Below are 19,228 nucleotides of genomic sequence, written 5' to 3' on the forward strand. Positions count from 1 at the left end.
GGTGGAGGGTGCAGATTCCTCCCGGCCCCTGGGAACCAGCTGCAGGAGGGTCCACACTGCCGACACCAGCAGGGTGGAGAGTCTGTAAGTGGCTGCTTGAGCTGCCCTGCAGGACCAGTCAGCGCCGAGCCTGGAGTGAGGCAGAATTTATTTACAGCCTCTGTCGGGCCCGTGAGTGGCTGTGGGCTCCCAGTGCCATCCTTGTTCCCATAGCAACATGTGGCTCTAGTGAAGAAAAAAACAAAAAGAAGGAAACAGATTCTGGTTTTTGTTTGTTTTTTTTTTTTTAAAAAAAAGGCTCCCTCCTGGCCTGGTGACAATTCAGTTCAGTCGCTCAGTCATGTCCAGCTCTTTGTGACCTTATGGACTGCAGCATGCCAGTCTTCCCTGTCCATCATGAACTCCCGGAGCCTACTCAAACTCAAGTCCATCAAGTCAGTGATGCCGGTGACAATTATTTCTCAGGCCCTGCCCCCCGGTTCTGGTCACTCCCTCGAGGATTCCCTCCCAGGCAGCATCCGCCAAAGGATGCCGTCTGAGAAACAGCCTCAACACACAGGGCAGGGAGGTGGGGGATGAGCCCAGGAGGGGAGAGAAATGGGAAGGAAAGAAGGGGGTCCCTTTTCCAGTGTGAACCAGGAGACCTCAGCATTGGTGCCAGCCTTGCCCCCAACCAGCTTGGGGGGCAGTATCACCTGGAAATATCACCTCACCTCCCTGGCTCTCAGGACACTTGTCTTTAAAATAACGAGAGTGGACTAGATCTTAAAGGGTCCTTCCCAGTGAGACAGAAAAAAAAAAATCAGAAAAATACTTAATTTATAGTACAATTATACAAGACCTTTCATAGACATCTTTATATTTAAATGTCTTTTAGGAAAGATTTTATTGGAAAACAAAGGAAAGTGACACAACAGTGAGCGCGTCATTGTTGCAAACGCTCCACAAGCCTTATGGCCGTTGCAGTGGAGCAGTTCAGCTCCAAAGGCCCGGCCTGGGAGGGTGCCCGCAGTGAGCAGGGGGGGCTGGGGGCCACTGGGCGGCGAGACGGACGAAGACCCCAGGTCGTGAGCATGACGTCCAGCCGTGCCTTGCTGCGGAGCCTGTGACGAGGAGTCAGGCCTGAGATCTCCATGGAGCCGGTGCTCTTCAAGACAGAGCAGATACATCTGGATGAAGTGAACAACTGCCCTGGGCGGTAGGGCCTCTAGAGCAGCCTCTAGGGGAGAGCGGAGGGCCCCAGTAAGGCCGTGTCTGCCAGTTCCCCCTGGGAACTAGAGCATTTCTCCTTTTTTGCCTTAGTTTCCCAGATTAATTAAGAGAAAGAATCTCTCTCCTGGGAGCTCTGGAGTACGCACACAGGAAAACCAGAGGTCAGGGATTCCAGGGCTGCCAGAGGTGACATGTTTTGGAAAGGCTTTTCTCCAGAACCTTCCAGGCAGTAGAGTTCCAGATACTTGTGAGTGCCTGGGCTTATGGGAAGATGGCAAAGTGACATTGGAAAGTTAAAAAAAGCCATTGCCATATAGAAGCAGTGTCATCAAGAAGCTTACTCTCATGCCTAGGAGGAATAAATACTTGTGCAAAACTATTCGGTATCCTATCACCCCAAAGCAATGCTAAAAAGTTGTTGCTCACAACCTGGAAATATCTTGCTATGAAATGGGAGAAATATAGCAAGAAATATCTTGCTATAACTGGTCTAACTGAAAACCATGTTTTGGGCTGTTCAGATGTATATACATGATACTCTGATTTTAAAGTGCCATGTTTTATTGGAAATACTTGGTCTTCATTTTTAAGGGAACAAAGATAAAACATCTCTATAGTCTAGACAGACTTGGAACTTCTGTTCCTGAGACAAGTGTAAGAAGATGTAATTGTCAGCATCACCAAGCTCAGTAGGGTTTGCTGAGCACTGAGTGTGTGCCATGCTGCCATACACACGTTGCGAAAGGAGAGAGGAAGTCTTCAGGGTGTGTAATTCAGAAGCCAGATCTCTGTGTCTGACTTACGGGCAGACAGCATTGAGAGGTAGGTGTCTACTTATAAAGATACGTCACCTCGTAAATGTAAGTTGAAAGCTTGGCTCAGAAATCCTATTTGTATTGGTTGGTATGAAAGAAGTCTGTGAAAATTACTCAAGAGAAGCCTGAAAAGCAAGGTAGAGTCATTGATCAACATTTATTAAATTTTCATGATTTCTGCTACAGTTCACAGTGGGTTCTGCTACAGTTCACAAGTGGACTCTTAGGCCAACTTCGGAAAATTAACAGAGGCCTCTCTCTGCTTTTAAAAGCCTTGGGGACCTCCCCAGGGGAACAGTGGATAAGAATCCACCTGCCAGTTTAGGGGACAGAGGTTCAGTCCCTGGTCCAGGAAGATTCCACCTGCTGCAGAGCAACTAGGCACGCAAGCCAGAACTGCTGAGCCTGCTCTCCAGCTCCCGCACCCCACAGAAGAGAAGCTGCCAACTGCAGCGAGGAGCCCTGTGCACCGTAACTACGGAAAGTCCATGCACAGCACCAAAGACTCAGTACAGCCAAATAAATATTAAAATTTTTTTTAAAATGTCAGGGGAAATGGCGTTTGTTAAAATGTCTCAAAAAAAAAAAAAAAACCACCTTGAAGACATGTTGAACAGAGTGCTTGGGGAATGACTGTAATGAAAAGCAGCAAAGAGTGGCCAACAAAGGAACTCCCTGGGTCACCAAGGAGGGGCCACACATACATGTGCAGCCTCTCCAGGGCTCCCAGAGAAAAGAGGACCCCAGACTGTCTCCAGCATGTCGAGAATCACAGCTTCCAGAGAGGAAAGGAAAGAGATAATAAACAGCAGCCACAAAAAAGGACACGCGGATGGTGACTCGGGCTGTGTCAGCCTCATACACACGACTACATTCCAGATTAACCAGCTTCTCCCGGGGGACAGATCCAGAGGCCTCCAAGCTGGTTTAGCAAAGGTGCCCCTTCGTGAGCAGCAGCCATCAAACTGCTAATGGGAGGCCTGACTCCTGAAAAGGGGAGGGAGGGTGACTGGGCGACGGGGATAATGGTTCTGCATAAATCCGAGCACAGCTCTGCGCCTCATTCACTTTGTCACAGCTTTTCCAAGGGCGGGGGTCGCAGTCTTGAGAAGGTTCAGAGGGAAGAAATGGAATCACACAAGCTTCTGAGTGAAAAGACACTCAGGACCTGGCTGTTCCTCTGAGAGGGAGGCCCCAGGTATGGCGGGACAGGTCCCTCGCAGCACTGACAACTCCTCCGGGCAACAGAGACCCTGCAGTGTCTGCGTGAGGAGAGCGCAGCGTCCCCATGCGCCCACTGGCACACCTCTGCTGCTGGTGCCTGGGGGCCTGGGGTCCTGAGGGAAGAGCCCCGGCCTTGAGCCAGACAGTGGCAGTGAGTGTGGACACCGCGACGCTTACCGCCTCTGTGGCGTCCGGGCCTGGCCCGGGTGTCGGCTTCCCACCGTTGCCGTGCGGGCTCAAGGCTGGTGGGTTGAATTATTGACTGAGACCGCTGAGCCAGCACATTGTACAGAGGGGGGCGGTGAGGCCCAGGCCTTCATCTGGATGTCCTCCCTGTGCCTTCTGCCCAGGGCCACTCCCACCCCGGCTGCGAGGCTGGGTTTTGCACACCTTCCTCCCGACCTTCAGGCAGGGTCACACTCACAGGTTGTGTCTTCCTGCTCACTCGCTGCCCCGTTGTCTGAGGGAGGAGCTGTCCTGGCACCCAGAGGGCACAGGAGCAGGAGTGACCCCACCCCGAGGTGCACCCCCTCCTGCTCCTGGGCTGCGTCCCTCTGCGTGGGGTCCTGACAGCGGGGGCTGCGTGGCCTGGCCAGCGTTCGTGCTCAGTGAGGTCACTGAGGTTTGAAAAGCTGTGGAAGGACGATCAGAGGCCGAGTCCAGGTCTGGTGCTCGGGAGCCTGGGGGCACCACGGTCCTCCCAGGGGGACTCTAGCCTGTCCTCCTAGGGGGGACCCCAGCCTCTGTCTTCCCAGGGGGTCCCCAGCCTCTTTCCTCCCGGGGGGTCACCCAGCCCTGTCCCCCCAGGGGAGTCCCCAGCCTCTGTCCCCCCAGGGGAGTCCCCAGCCTCTGTCCTCCCAGGGGTCCCCAGCCTCTGTCTTCCCAAGGGGGTTCTCTGTCAGTCTTACCAAGCCTGTTAACCAGGTGCTGTAGTTTATCCTTTTAAAATGCTTCTTTCCTGATTGTCCCCCATTGCTGTGTTCTACCTCAGAGGATTTCAAGTTTAAGGGTTTGCTGTCATCTGCTTGCTTTCTTCAGACCCTTGTATTATTTGTCACCACAAACATATTCCTTCTGTGATATTTTTAATTGAAGCAACACTTAAGTGTTTTAAGTGTCTCCTCTGTCCAGAGGCCCTGGCTGCCCGCCCGGGTCCAGGCCAGGCCCCCAGCAAGCCCTCTGAGGCACAGCCTCTTGCTCCACCGTCCCTGCAGCCCACCTCCTCGGCTCCCTTCCTGTGCCATCATGTGGGGCTGGGGCGCCCACAGGGGACCCCTCTGACCAGACCTGCCTCATCCTTCCAGGCCCAGCTCTGGAGGCCTGCCCCACCCCACACCCTCCTGGCTCCCTGCATGGTCAGAGCCTGTCCTCAGTCAGTGTGGGGTGCGCCCTCCCAGGGGCCAGGACTCACCAGAGGGGTACAGGAGGTGCCTCAGTTTGGGGTGACCGCGTGCGTGCACTCGGACCTCCTGAGCCCTGTGGACCCCTCTCCCGTTTGGGTCCCGACCACCCCCGGTGTCCAGCACCCCCCGCCCCCTAGCCTGGCACCTGGGGGTGCCGATCCCGCCCCACTCGCCGCCGTGAGCCCGCTGGCTCCGTCCCCGCTGCCCCCTCTACCTCTGCACGCGTCTTTCTGTTTGTAAAACACCCTTTGCACTTGGACTCTTCCCCACAGAGTTTGTGACTGTATAGCTGTTTCTTGTGTGTTGCCTAAGAGTCGGCAGAGCCCGCTGGGTGCTGGAGATGCTCAGGAGCCCGCATCAGAGTTAGTTGGTCCCTTGGTGACACCCTGGGACTCCAGGGTCACAGCCTGAAGCGCAGCTCTGACCGGCCCTGGTTCCTCATGGTCGCTGTGGAGACTCCGCCAGGCCAGGCCTCGGGGGCTCCGGTTCCCGGACTCAGGGCAGAGCCTGCACTGAGCTCCGCGCGGTCAGGGAAACGAGTGGGCCTGATTCCCGGGAGCCGCCACCGGACGCTGAAACGGCCCATTGGGTGTGTTGGGAATGACAGCCATTTGCATTACTCTTTCAGAACAGGTAGGTGGGTGGGCTAGAGACAGTTCAGTCTCGTGGGTAGAGAGAAGCTCTGGACCGTCCTCCGGGCTTCTCGCGCCCGGCGCCCCCAGGCCAGTGCCGCCCACGGGTCCCTTCCTCAGGTGGCGGCCAGGCAGGCAGCGGCCGCCGCGGTCTTCTTTACTTTTCACTTCCGAGTTTTTACTGATTTGTTGATTCCTGTGTGAGGCCCTGAGCGGGAGAAAGGAGAGCCACGCCTGGGTCCTTGAGTCGGACGGGAACTGACGGCTCAGGGCGCGGGCGGGAGGAGGAGCCTCAGCCCCGCAGGCGGCCCAGGAGCGGAGAGACCGAAGGGAGGCCGCGAGGGCGCGGAGGGAAAGCCCGCCGCCTGGGGCTGGCGACGGCCGGGCAGCGCCGGGCAGCCTGGGGTGTCACCAGGGGGACGCCTCCTGCGGGGAGCGGGGTGGGGCACGCGGGGCTCGCGTCAGAACCGGGCGGCATCGCAAAGCCCGTTCAGAGCGGCGGAGCCACGGGCACCGGGGAAGACTCGGTCGTGTTGAGAAACAGAAGGATGTGTGTTCGCTTGCAGGGAGGTCTGAGAGAGGACCCACTGATGGGGCGGGGGTGTTACGGAAGCAGAGGTGTGTTCTGGGGGGTCATCTCCACGGCTCCATCATGTCTTTGCTCATAAAGCAAGAGACTGTCAGTTACCCACTAGGAAATGGTTCTGTCACTTCAGAAGCTAGAAGAAGGTGGAGCTGATGGAGAGTAGATTAATAGTTGCTACTTAGAAGAGGATTTTCAGATTGACCCCAGGTAGCTCAGGTAAGAGCCAGTGGCCCTGTAGACAGTTTTTAAATCCCCTGAAAAGGCCCTCCCATCAGGCTGCTGACAGGTAAGCACCTGCCGACGGGCCCAAGTCGGTAGATTTGCTCAGGGAAGAAAAAAGGGAGAAAGAAAAAGGAAGGAGAGAACTGGGCGCTGATCCCGGCCAGCGACGGCCGCAGGGGTCCACAGGAGTCAGCCCCAGCCTGAGCTCTAGAGAGAGATGGGGGCTCACGGTGAGAAGAAGCAGGCTCTGCTGCACAGAGAGCCCGGCCCAGTCAGTCCCACGCTAGAGTCTGAGGCAGGACTTGAAACAGTGGTAGACAAATGAATCGAAGTGGGAATATGGAAAAAAATAGTGATGCAGGGAGGTAAGTGCGGAATTTATATTTTAAGTATAATTTCCCAGTTGATATTACATTTGTCTTCTCCTCTGTGAACCTGATTCTGCAGGAGAGTGCACATGTATGCATACATTGTGGATGTGTGTCTGCACATGGTGTGGATGTGTGTGGTGTGTGTGCACAGTGCGTGTGTGCACAGTGCGTGTGCTTGAGCTGTGAGGTCACAGAGCTCCCAGAAGGGGCACCCCCACCCCCAGCTCTCTGCACCCCTGAGCCCCCTGCAGTCTCCTCCGCCTGGTCCTTCCTCAGGGAGGGTGGCCCATGGCCAGCCTGGCCTGCTTCCTGCCTACTCCCAGAACTCCAGTGCGTCTCCTCTACAGCCCAGCCTTTATCCAGGACTCAGGAAGCGGGCCAGATCCAAGTTCAGTGGCTCCTCTCTAGCCAGTAGGCCCCTCAGAAGGAAAGGGTGCACCCAACCCAAGCAGAGTGAGGCTTGAGCTCTCTGGGAACATGGGGTGGCCAGGGCTGGGAGTCTGTGCCATCTCTCACGGCTGTCCACACAGGCCCAGGCACCCGGCAGTCCTTTCCAAGCAATCACTGCACGGTGGTTACACGCTTCTATAAATCAGTGACAGCTTGACTACAGCTCGCATCGTCTTGTATCTAGGACCCTGGGCTGCTTTAGAAGTCTGGAGACCCAAGGGAGCAAATCCGCGGGGTGCGGTAGCACGGTGTGAGAACCAGGCCCTGCAGGCGTTTGTCCAGGGTGCTGTGGTTCTAGCAGCGGGTCTTCTGTCTCCTGGTTCCCCAGCCATGGTGACCTCTGGCTCCCTCAGCCTCAGCTCCTGTCCTGTTATTGGCCCAGCGCACCAGTGTCTCCAAGGCTGTCTGGTGCCGTCAGGCCCCTCCATAACTGGCACTCACCCCTAAATCCCACTCCAGCTTTCTGCTCCGGAGCCTCACCCACCACACTGTCACCTCTCCTCACAGTTGGCTGCTTGAAACTTCTCAGACATCACTTGGCTGGCTGTCTCCTCCCCAGCGTCTTTACCCATTATTATTCCCCTTGCCCGGAACACGTCTAACCCTATAATGTTCTTGCCTTCCCTCCAAGTCTGTTAACTTCTATTTTGTTTTAATTTTATTGAGGTACAGTTGATTCGCAATGTTGTATAAATTTCTTATGAACAGCAGAATGACTCCAGTTGTATACATATGTATATATATTCATTTTCTCATATCCTTTTCCATTGTGGTTTGTCAGATGCTGAATACAGCTCCGCGCTGTAGAGTAGCACCTTGCTGTGTATCTGCTCTGCTCTTTGCACCTGCTCACCCAGAACTCTCAGCCCTTCCCACCCCTGCCTCTCCTCTCCTCCCTAGGCAGCCACAAGTCTGTTCTCTCTGAGTCTGGTTTTGTTTCATAGATATGTTGATTTGTATATTTTGGATTCCACATGTAAGGGATACCATGTGGTATCCCTCTCTTCCTGGCTTGCTTTACTTAGGCTGTTAATCTCTAGATCCATGTTGCTGCGGATCTGCCTGTAGATTGTGGTGGGGTGGGAGGGGGCAGCCACATGGCTTGCAGGATCTTAGTTCCTTGACCAGGGATCACACCTGCACCCTCAGCAGTGACAGTGTGGAGCCCTAACCACTTGGCTGCCAGGGGCTCCTGCTTGTCACCTTTTAAAAGGGCTCTCCTGAGGGCTTAGTCTCCTAAGTTCTGTGAGCAATGGCCTTCAAACAAGTTGTTTTTATTGTTGTTGCTCCGTTGTGTCCACTCTTTGCAACCCCATGGGCTGATCTTTTCCAGTCGTGTCATGTCAGGCTTCCCTGTCCTTCACTATCTCCCAGAGTTTTCTCAAACTCCTGTCCATTGAGTTGATGATGCCATCCAACCATCTCATCCTTTGTTGCCCTCTTCTCCTCCTGCCCTCAACCTTTCCCAGCATCACAGTCTTTTCCAGTGAGTCAGCTCTTCGTATCAGGTGGCCAAAGTATTGGAGCATCATCATCAGTCCTTCCAGTGAATATTCAGGACTGATTTCCTTTTCAGTTGACTGGTTTGATCTCCTTGCTGTCCAAGGGACTCTCAAGAGTCTTCTCCAGCACTACAGTTTGAAAGCATTAATTCTTTGGTGCTCAGCCTTCTTAATGGCCCAACTCTCACATCCATACATGACTACTGGAGAAACCATAATTTTGACTATATGGACCTTTATTGGCAAAGTGATGTCTCTGCTTTTTAATACACTAAGTTTGTCATAGCTTTTCTCACAAGGAGCAAGCATCTTTTAATTTCACAGTGGCAGTCACTGTCCACAGTGATTTTGGAGTCCAAGAAAATAAAGTCTCTCACTGTTTCCATTGTTTCCCCTTCTGTTTGCCGTGAAGTGATGGGACCAGATGCCATGATCTTAGTTTTTCATGTTGAGTTTTAAGCCAGCTTTTCCACTTTCCTCTTTCACCTTCCATCAAGAAGCTCTTCAGTTCTTCACTTTCTGCTCTAAGGGTGGTGTCATTTGCATGTCTGAAGTTATTGATATTTCTCCCAGCGACCTGGATTCCAGCTTGTGATTCATCCAGCCCAGCATTTTGTAGGATGTATTCTGCATATAAGTTAAATAAGCAGGGTGACAATATACAGCCCTGATGTACTCCTTTCCCAGTTTGGAATCAGTTCATTGTTCCACATCCGGTTCTGACTGTTGCTTCTTGACCAGCACACAGATTTCTCAGGAGGCAGGTAAGGTGGTCTGGTATTCCCATCTCTTGAAGAATTTCCCACAGTTTATTGTGATCCACACAGTCAAAGGCTTTAGCATAGTCAGTAAAGCAGATGGTTTTCTGGAATTCCCTTGCTTTTTCTATGATCCAGTGGATGTTGGCAATTTGACCTCTGGTTCCTCTGCCTTTTCTCAATCCATCTTGTACATCTGGACGTTCTTGGTTCACATATTGTTGAAGCCTAGCTTGAAGGATTTTGAGCATTACCTTGCTAGCTTGTGAAATGAGTGCAATTGTGCAGTACTTTGAACATTCTTTGGCATTGCCCTTCTTCTGGATTGGAATGAAAATTGATCTTTTCCAGTCGTGTGGCCACTGCTGAGTTTTCTGAATTTGCTGGCATATTGAGTGCAGGACTTTAACAGCATCATCTTTTTAAGATTTGAAATAGTTCAGCTGGAATTCCATCACCTCCACTAGCTTTGTTCATAGTGATGCTTCCTAAGGCCTACTTGACTTCCCACTCCAAGATGTCTGGCCCTAGGTGAGTGACCACACCATCATGGTTATTCTAGTCATTAAGACTTTCTTTGTACAGTTCTTCTGTCTGCATATCCCCTAAAAGAGCTTTGGGGAAAAAAGTATAATTTTTTGAACATTTTAAGTAAAACATTTGTTAATAAGTTTAAATATAATTATTTGTGTTAATATGATAAAGGAAAAAACAAACATTTTAAAAGGTGGAAGATGATGACTAATTATTAGGAATACATAGTTGATGACATGATTTACTAAGATAGATTTTAACCAACTCGTTGAATTAAGGGACACCAAATCTGAAAATAACTGTGAAATCATTCATGGGTTTTAGCCAGTGTATTTTGAGAATGTCTTCATAATTCTGGAAAAATTCCAGTTACATTTAGAAGAATTACATGAGTCACATATACAGTTCAGTTCTAAGTTCAGAACATCTCCCCCAGGCCACGCTTCCCCCACTTGGGGACCAGGAGCCGCCAGGGTCCTCACTTACAGTGGGGGTGCGTGCTTACCCAGGGCTTGGCATGCCCCAGTGGCACCCAGCAGGGCAGCTCAGGGCTGTGCTTTCCTCTCAGGATGTGGGCGAAGGTGTCAGGATTCAGTCACTTCTCAGGCAGTTTTGGAAAATACAAAATTTGAGGATCTGGAAATTGATTCCCAAGAAGCCAGCATGCTTCTTGGAAAGTAGATGTGTGTTCCCCAGACTGAAGACCCCACTGCAGAGAGTGTGATTCTGCTCTGCAGAGAGCTCAGGACAGGGAGCAGGGATCCCAGGAGGATATGGTCGTTACACACTGGAACAAAGACTTCCCGTGTGCGCCAGGGAAGGCCCCTCTGCAGACCCTGCTCTGAGGGGGGCTGCCCCTGCTGCCCCAGCTCGTGCCCAACCGTCCCTCCTGCGCTGGACGTGAGGCTCCCGCCACCCCAGCCATGCTGCATTTGCTCAAGGTCAGGGCCAAGGCTCACGCTTGCTCGCCGAGCTCTGTGCGGAACCCACCTGTCTGCCCAGTGGTGCTTCCTCAGTGAATCACACGAGAGTCACCCAGCATCTCCTGGGTACTGTGGGAGGCCCGCTCCTCCACGTGAGGGCATCTGCTCCCAGTTGGCCCAAGGCCCGTCAGGTTGAAGTTCCCTCCGCAGCACCGCTGCCCAAAGGATGAATTCATACCAAGAACGTGTTCCTTCCTGAGGCCACGGCATGAGGTCAGCCGGCTCCCTGGTCCCTTGGAGATCCCCTGGGGTAGTGCCCTGCTGGACTTTATGGCAGTACAATTCCCATGCCATACAACTCACTTATTTAAAGCATACAATTCATTGGTTTCTAGTATTTTCAGAGTCTTGCAGCCATCGCCACCACCATCAACCCCACTAGCTTCTAACCCAACTGCCTGATATAAGAATTAGTTAAAGAGAAAGAAAAGCTCATGAGACCAAAGAAACCCAAAACAGAGAAGTGCGGTGGGAACATTTTCTAGGAATCCACACCACGCTGCCTGTAACTCTTAGACCATCAGCCCACTTTTACCCTGAAACACGCTCCAGCCTTCTGGTTGTTCCTGTCTGTGCCTGCAGCAGGGGGCAGAGGACCCTCTCTGACTCCCCTGGGGACCGTGACCTGACTCGTCACAGCCTGGGTGGGACACTGGCCTGCACTCACCGCCTCTCCTCTCTCACAGGTGTTCCACTGTGTCCACTTTGAGTGTCCCGAGCAGCAGAGTGCCCAGAAGGACAGCAGCGACGAGCCCGGGGCAGGCGGCGCCAGTGCGGCCGGGCAGCAGCTTGACCCCCACGCCCTGCAGGCCCCCAGCAGCAGCTCCCTGCCTTCCAGCCCGGGCTCCAACTCGCGCTCACCCAACCCGCAGCACCAATAAAGGAAGCGCACGTGTGGAGTGACGCGGTGGCCAGGTGGCGCGGGAGCCGTGTCCCCCACCCGAGCAGGGGTCCCTGTGGACTCCCCCCACACCCTCCCCCACAGGAGCAGGCCTGGCCGTAGAAAGGGACGCAGAACGGGTTTCCTCCCAAGGACACAAAGGGGCTGCTCTGTTCTCCTCAATTTGTTCAAATCAGGCTGGTCTCCAGAGGGAGAGAGTGGGTCTTCAATCTTCATCAAGTCCTCCGTTAACACCCTACCTCTCTAATCTCACCCGCAGAGGGCACAGAAGGAAGTAATAGGCAGGCCCGGGTCAGCATACAGAAACGGCACGTGGACACGGGCCTGGAAGGGGCTGTGTTGGGCCTTCACCCAGAGGCGCCCTGAGGAAGGAGGTTTCAGTGTGTTTACTTTTATGGAACACATTGCCCTGGCAACCAAATGGTTTTTTATTTCTTTTAGTTACTCTCCATTTGCTGAATCATAGGTATTCCAGATCTTTTTGAAAGGCTCAAACCACAAATCACTTGTTTTAAACCCTTTTGATGCTGTAATTTTCCTTCTTCAGTTCTGAACAGTGGAGTGTGGGTTAGAGCGGAAAAATAGCATGCGCGTCTCCTCAGGGAGGGATGGGGGCAGGGCTTCGAGGCCTGACAGGGAAGATCCCTTGAGGAAGTTCAACAAAATACACAATGAACAAATCAATCTGCGGACACTGGAGTTACTAATCACTCAGAGTGCCAGGTTATTAACCTGTCATTCCTGAAATGAATCCCGCCTTTAAGCTTGGGAGGCCGACAAGGAAACAGTGATTATGCCACCAGCTAATTTAACGTTCAGAAGTATGCAGAGATAAACCTGCCCCAGCTTCTGGCTAGGCTGGACCTGCCCTGATGCCATGCTAGTGGAGTGTGCGGGGACGGCCGTCCTGCCGGTCAGGGTCTGGAATGCAAGAGGGGCCTCTCCCGCCTGCTGGTAACCAGTGGTTGCTGCTTTTCCCCCAGACCATAACACTCAGCCAGGGATTGGGTTGGCGGGGGAAACCAGTTCTAAGCAGCTTTCCTCTTAATCCTCACTGAAACCATCTAATCTGTCCCGCGTGTTTGATGTCCGCCCAGCGCTAACCGCCCTGTGAAGGCCCCTCCCCAGGTTCTCCCGGTGGCTGGCTGCAGCGCTCAGGCCCTCCGCACAGGTGGGCACGGTCTGTCTGAAGCACACATTGGTCGTGGGTGTGCAGAGAGCCAGTGGGTCGGCTCTTTCTTCCCAGTGTGACACAGATGTGAGTGGCCTATTGGTCCTGGAGGAGCAGGGTCGCTTCAAGCTGCATGAATAAACCAGATGGTTGTCTTTCTGCGGCCCCCTCAGTGCCCTTGACTCTGATCTCTGCATCCCCCCGTGTGGGGTGAGTGGAACCCCTGGGTTGGGGGGCAGCTGTTCACCATGGGAGGAGGGCTCTGGTAACAAATGGGGCCGCTCGCTTGCTCACCATGGGTGGGTGACCACCTCCCTCAGCATCCAGCTTCCGGTTGCCAATTAAGAGCCTGGAATTCTTGTCCACTCAGCACCTCCTCCGGCGGCGCGTTCACTGCCGACAGGGAAACAGGCGGAGCAGGGGACTCAGGAGTGGGCAAGGTTCAGGTCCTTTGCAGGTAGCACCTGTTCACGGGCTTACTCATGGAGTTACTGTCCAGAGAGGAGTCCCAGCCTGGAGGCCGGCACTGCTGACCTGGGGAAGGTCTGGAGCCTTCTGAGCCGTGGCCCTGCAGCATCCCTCTGCGTCCAGGCACGGGACAAACGCCGCCTGGCCGCTCAGCTGCCAACCAGGAGGCATGGACCGTGCCTGGCTGGCCAGCGGCTCAGCCCTTCTCTCTCGTCCCCGGTGAATTCTCTCCACCCTGAGGTCTGTCTGGAGAACAGAACTGTCTCCCTGCTCCTGCAGCAGTTCACTCACCCTTGTTATCACGTAAAGGGAAGGAAGGGACGGTGAGGCTGCCCCTCCCCGGCAGCTGCCTCTCAGGGCCCCTGATGGTCTGGAAGCCTGTTCTGGATGTTGATGAAGCTCAGCAGGGCACTCCAGTCTGCCTCCGGCCACTAGGCAGGGGCTCCACCTTCCCTGATGAGCCTTCTGGTTTGGGGGATGGGAGGCAGTCAACAAATCCATAGGGGACTGACATCTCCAGAGCCCTGGCCCGTCCTACAGAGGACTCCCCCCACCCACCCCGCCGGGAGCCAAATGGACCAAAATGGCCCCCAAACTCGGAGAAACCAAAGGAGCTGAGGGGGAGTGCAGAGGCTGAGACCCAGCTCCAGGGAGCCCCACCAGACCCCTCCGCGCAGCAGAGGGTAGAGGCCGAGTCCCTGGGGAGCTGTGGGCGCCAGGCTGCAGGTTTGGCCAGGCCGGGAGGGGGCAGCAGCAGAGGAGGGCCGGCGGCTCATCTGCACGGTGCGGGGTTGAGGAGGTTGGGGCAGATGGACGGCTGCCTGTGGCCTCTGGCCCGTTGTTGGAAACACTACCTTTGTAACCAGGTCACGAGACAGAACGAGCAGAGCCTCTTGCCCTTCACTTCAGATAAAGCTCTGTGCAGAGTAAGAGGCAGACTTCTTTGAGGGAAAGCTTTGTTCAGTCACCTCCTGGAGCTCCTTGGACGGCGGGCAGGGCACGTGCCACATGTGCCCCAGTCGAGGCCGGGTGCCAAGCACTCGAAACTTGAAACACACAGACTTGTCTTCCCATATTCTTTTCCGGTGTTGTTCTGGTTTTAGTTAGAACCATGAGCCCATGATGGATGTGGGACTCTTCTCAATTGCTCTTTAAATAATCACTTTTTAAATCTTAGTAAATGAAGTATGTTGATTCCTGACAAATAAATTAAAAGTGTTTTATCCCTAGAAGAGTTGGGAAAAAGAGAATTATTTTCAGCAAGAGTGGGATGTGTTTGTTAGACGGAGTCCTTGGCCAAGAAAAAAGCAGCTTCTGAATTGTGCAAAAATTGCTCAGGAGTTATGCTGCCCCCCCAATTGTCAAACCACTGTGCAGACAGTGCCGACCCAACTTCACCTTTTTTTTTTAATTTAGAAGATAACAGAATTGTAATCACTTATTCTTTCTAGAGCCACGGGGAAAGGGAGGTCTTATCTGTGATAAAAAGCAGAGCATCCTGTGTGCGGAGGCCAGCTGGTAATAAAGGGAGCGTTCCCCAGTGCGGCTTCAATTAAGAACCTCCCTTCGGACAGAGAAGAAAAGGTGTCAAAGGAGGAAAACAAAATTAAATATGTCTCCTTCTAGGAGTTTTTCCTCATTAGTGGTTTGCTTTTTGTGTTTTTTCCTGGTGCGATTTCACTCGCATCTTCCATGTGGGTGGCCGGCTCCTCTGGGTGCGGCTGGGGCGGTGGCCAGGCAGGTGGTGGTGGCCGTGGGCAGCGGTACAGGCCACGCTCTGTTTACTTCTGTGGCTACAGCCATCGATTCTGCGTTGTTTGACAGTGGCTCCGGTGGGAGTCCAGTGCTCCTTAGCAGCCTGAGGGATGTAAAATGCAGTCGGCGGTTTTTATTGTAGCAGAAGTTGTCCTGGGCCTGGTGTCCACTCAGGAGTCACAGGAGGAGCTGGGAAAGGACAGACAGGGCAGCCGGGACGCACCTGCTTCTCCTCCCGGAAGCTGACCTGGTCACACCTGGGTGACTGGACAGGATCCTAAGGCCCCGGCGTTTTGCAGGAAATGAAAGAGTGGTGCGGGGACTCGCAGGAGAGTAAGCCAGCTTCTGGTATACCCCAGCCCTGCCCTGCGTAGGGGTGGAGAGAGGAGAGGACATGCTGATCCTGCTGGTGTCCGTGAGACGGGCCACACCTCAGCAGAGCCGAGGGCCTGCACGCCCACCACACAGCCTGGGGCCCTGCAGTCAGGACCCTCTGCTGAACCGACGCGGCTGGGAGCTGCCCCCACTGCAGAGGTGAGCACAGGTGGCACTGCTGAAAATCACTCTTTTTAAAGTACTTATTTTTAAAAAATGCTAAAGAAAGAATGTTCATGGAATAACCTAGCGGAGGGGTGGGGGTGCCCTCCCTCTCGTCTGGCTCTGAGCTGGGCTAGTCACTCACTTCCCCTGTGACCGACTATCCAGACGGGCCCAGCCTTGTGTCCCTGTCCTCTGCCAGCTGGAAGGCAGACTTGGGAAGGGGCTCCCTGACCCCAAGTGACTTTCTGCTTTAAAAAAAAAAAAAAAAACCTCACCGCCCCCCCGCCCCGCCCGGGCCCCAAGAGGGCTCATGGCCTGAAGACTTCCTTCATCCCCCTCATCGAGACGGGGGTCTCAAGCGTTTACCATTTGCATCCTGCGTCTTTACAGCCCTGAGCCCAGGGTAGACAAGGCTGCCCCACCCACCCCCACTACCGTCTCCCCTTGGTGTCCCTGCAGCTGGGATAGCTGAAGCTGCCGCCTGAGAGCCAGCTCCAGGAGGGGCCAAGGCCCGTCAGGTGGGAGCAGAACCCCGGGGCTTGGGTTCCCTTGGCTACCCAGGAACACTGCTGACACGCTTACAGCCTGTCACCAGGTGAGCCTCCTCCTCGAGCAGCAGTGGGGTGGACAGGACAGGTTCGGCCAGCCCAAGGTCTCCGTGCTGCTCATGGCAAGAGGTGGCTTCCGCTTTCCACCCTGTATTCAGGTGGCAGGCTGTCCTCCCCGATGGCTGCTTCTAGCCCTGGCTTCCTGGTTTACCCCCAGCAGCTAACGGGGTTTCCCAAGACCTGCCTGGGCCCTGACAGTGAAGAGGAGATGCTGTGGGTGGGGACCGCAGGAAGCTCCGAGCGCTGACCAGCTAGGGCCTCAGGCAGGGCTCCCCAGGTCTCAGCGCCAGGCTGCCTTCTGTGAAAGGCAGTGCTAGCTCCCAGAGGGACCTGGAAGCGCCAGAAACCTGCCGTCAGGCTCTCCCAGCTGAGGTCCTGAGGCTACACCCCTCAGCCCCCGCAGAGAAGCTGGCAGAGGGGGAGGTGAGGCACAGACTCGGCCTCTGGGCTGGGGTGTGGGCAGGGGGTTCAGCAGAGAACTCAGCCCTCCTTTGTCTTGGGTTTCTGGGTCTGTGAAGGTTGCTGAGGGCTTCTGGGGCCTCTCTGGGTGGGGAACTGCTTTTCTGAGCCATCTGTAAAGGAGGACTTGGTCCAGAAGCCTGACGGTTCATTTGTGGGCAGAATGCAAGCTTTGTTTTGCACAACAGCCTAGGTGAGCAAATATACAAGTGTGCATTCACAAGTCCTGAGTTCACAGCTGTGAGACGTGACGTGGGCTCTCTTCAGAAACGATGCGGATTCCTGTGGATTGTGGGCCCTCACCCAGGGCTCCGTGCCGTCTTCACCTCTGGGCAGACAGCATCCGGGCACGCCTGTCCCGTGAGCCAAGTGAGCCCGCTGTGGAACTTACCCTGGGACCATCAGGAGGGGTGCTGGCCCAGGTGGCCACCACAGCTCTGCAGCACCTTCCCAGAATGCCTCCAGGCTCCTGGGCGCTGCAGACGCGGTCACAGCCTCCACCCTGTGCCGGCCTAGTCCTGCTTAAAGCCTGTGAGGTGACTTACAATCAGATGCTGGTCATCTCCAGGGCTGTGCCTGGGGGAGGTTTGGGTCTCCGATGTGCCGGGATCCAGGCACACCCACCCCCACACCCCTGGGGGCCCTCAGGACTGGCGCTCACTTCCTCCTGTCTCCCCCCAGGTACGTACCCTTGGTGCCAGCAAAGGCCGGCTCACCAGATGCACCTCCACCCCAGGGTCACCTGAGGCAGAGCCACCTGACAGAACCCGGCGCAGCAGCTGCGGAGCCTGGACTCTGAGGGACAAGTGAGCCCCCCACAGAGCCTCCACCTCGTTCGCCCTCCGGCTGGGGGGTACCTTTTACCATTTTCCTGGTCATCCAGGTGGCACTTACGAAAATCGGCGAAACAGAGAAATCCAGGCTATCATACGATTGGTTTAATTTTTTTTTCAGCAGGAGAAAAAGAATAAAGTTACAAGATTCTTTTAATATTTTCACAAGGTTAAAACTAAAACTGGGCTCTAGGCTATGTGTGTGAGTAAATCTAGAACACAAAAGGGTTAAATAAGATTTTTCTCTTTTAAAGATACAAGAATTTAAGCTTTCCTTACATTTAACAAACTTCACAGAACAGATACTGCAGGGGAACAAGCCCTCCCCACCCCCCAGCTCTGCCATCAGGAAGCGACCAGGGGCTGCGAGCCCTGTGCGCGCCGGCTCTCCAGAGCCCGCGTCCCGGGGCCACCAGCAGCAGCAGCGGGGCCGGGAGGGTGCCTGGTGGCCGTTTCCGAGATTGGAGCTGGGCGGGGCGCCGAGGCGGGCCACATCACTGAGGATGGCCAGGTACTGGCCAGAGGGCCGTGGCTTGACAACAGTGGTAAACGTGGGCAGGCCTGGCCTCTCAGCCCTGGGCTGCCCAAGAGCAAGACCCTGGTCTGGGTCCTGAAGCAAGAATTAAGGCTGGAGATTTTGCAGCGGATTCCACTCTGGTTGGGAGGGGGTGCCTTGGGGGCAGGGTGTAGGGGGAAGAGCATGATTTCTTATTTCAGTTTTTGGACCAAAAACATCTATAGTTGCAGATATTTACTGTTAATTTGTGGACAGAGCTGAGTGATCATTTGCTGTGGTAAGAAAGGGTTAAGTTGCTGGGTTCAACTCTCCCAGTAGCCTGTGCGTGGGCTGCTCTCAACGGCCTGGGTCCGACGGGGCTCGGGGCGTCCAGACCCCTGCTCAGGCTTTCAAGGGCCCCTTCTTCCCTCCCACCTGCCCCCCAACCTGACTGGTGAGCACTTCCTAACAGAGGCCAAACAGGCCCGCCCCGCCTGGCCTGAGCTACCACCTCCACTCCGCCCCTCTGCCCTCTGGAGAGGCGCACGCTGAGCCACACGCCCTCCCCGCCCGCCCACGAACCATGCTCTACACAGACCCACCTCTGTCCCGGCGACAGGCGCTGCCCCCTCAAGCCTCTGCGTCACAGAGCCGGCTGGCGGCCCGTGGGCTGCGGGGCCACAGGGGCCTGCGGGGCCAGGATGCCCCGGCTGCACAGGGCGGGGCTGCAAGCAGCTCCCAGCACGGCTATCAATTCCTGGTGGCTATGAAATATCTTTAAAAAAACCTAGCTGCAGAGGCCAGTCTGTCGGCCACAGCTGCTGTGCTGCAATATTTGATCAGGGCCGGATCCCTGCACTCGGCGGACGGCAGGCCAGAGCCGTGGGGTCAGGGCACCCGGTCGCTTCTTGTGACCAGGGCGGGCCTGTGTAGAAAAGGTGGTTCTTGTTCATGGACTAGTCTTGAGTGGAGCTAATTTTCAAAGTGAGGTTACTGTTTCTCGTCTCGTGTGATGAGAGAGTTTTTTCATATTAATTCAGGTAAAAAAATTTCTTAAGAACCTGCCCCCACCCCCATTTCCTGCTCAGTGGGAGAGCGAGGCCACCCCCAGCCCAGCCACGGGGCCGATCTCAGCAGCTGCCTGCGGCCCAGGCAAGTCTGGCCGTCAGGGGTCCTGGCTACCGGGACTAAGGACAGTGGAGAGGTGAAGGCCGGACGCTAACCAGAGCTTCCGGCAAAGCCACGTGCGTCGTGGGGACTTGAACACCAGCTTCTCCTCTAGTGACTCAGAGTCTCCGTCTGGAA

General features: G+C 54.8%; 1 protein-coding gene across 4 annotated transcripts in view; it reads left to right on the forward strand.

Moving 5' to 3' along the window:
- BTBD9 (BTB domain containing 9) overlaps positions 1-14,810 on the forward strand; it is a 409,506-nt gene extending 394,696 nt beyond the window's left edge. For all 4 annotated transcript variants that reach the window (XM_052649115.1, XM_052649113.1, XM_052649112.1 and 1 more), the window contains one exon: positions 11,379-14,810. In XM_052649115.1, coding sequence (XP_052505075.1) covers positions 11,379-11,573 — 195 coding nt within the window. In that variant the 3' untranslated portion in view covers positions 11,574-14,810. The remainder of the gene's footprint in view (positions 1-11,378) is intronic.
- Positions 14,811-19,228: the final 4,418 nt, after the last annotated feature.

Source organism: Budorcas taxicolor, chromosome 11, assembly GCF_023091745.1.
Source record: "Budorcas taxicolor isolate Tak-1 chromosome 11, Takin1.1, whole genome shotgun sequence".
NCBI classification, from domain to species: domain Eukaryota; kingdom Metazoa; phylum Chordata; class Mammalia; order Artiodactyla; family Bovidae; genus Budorcas; species Budorcas taxicolor.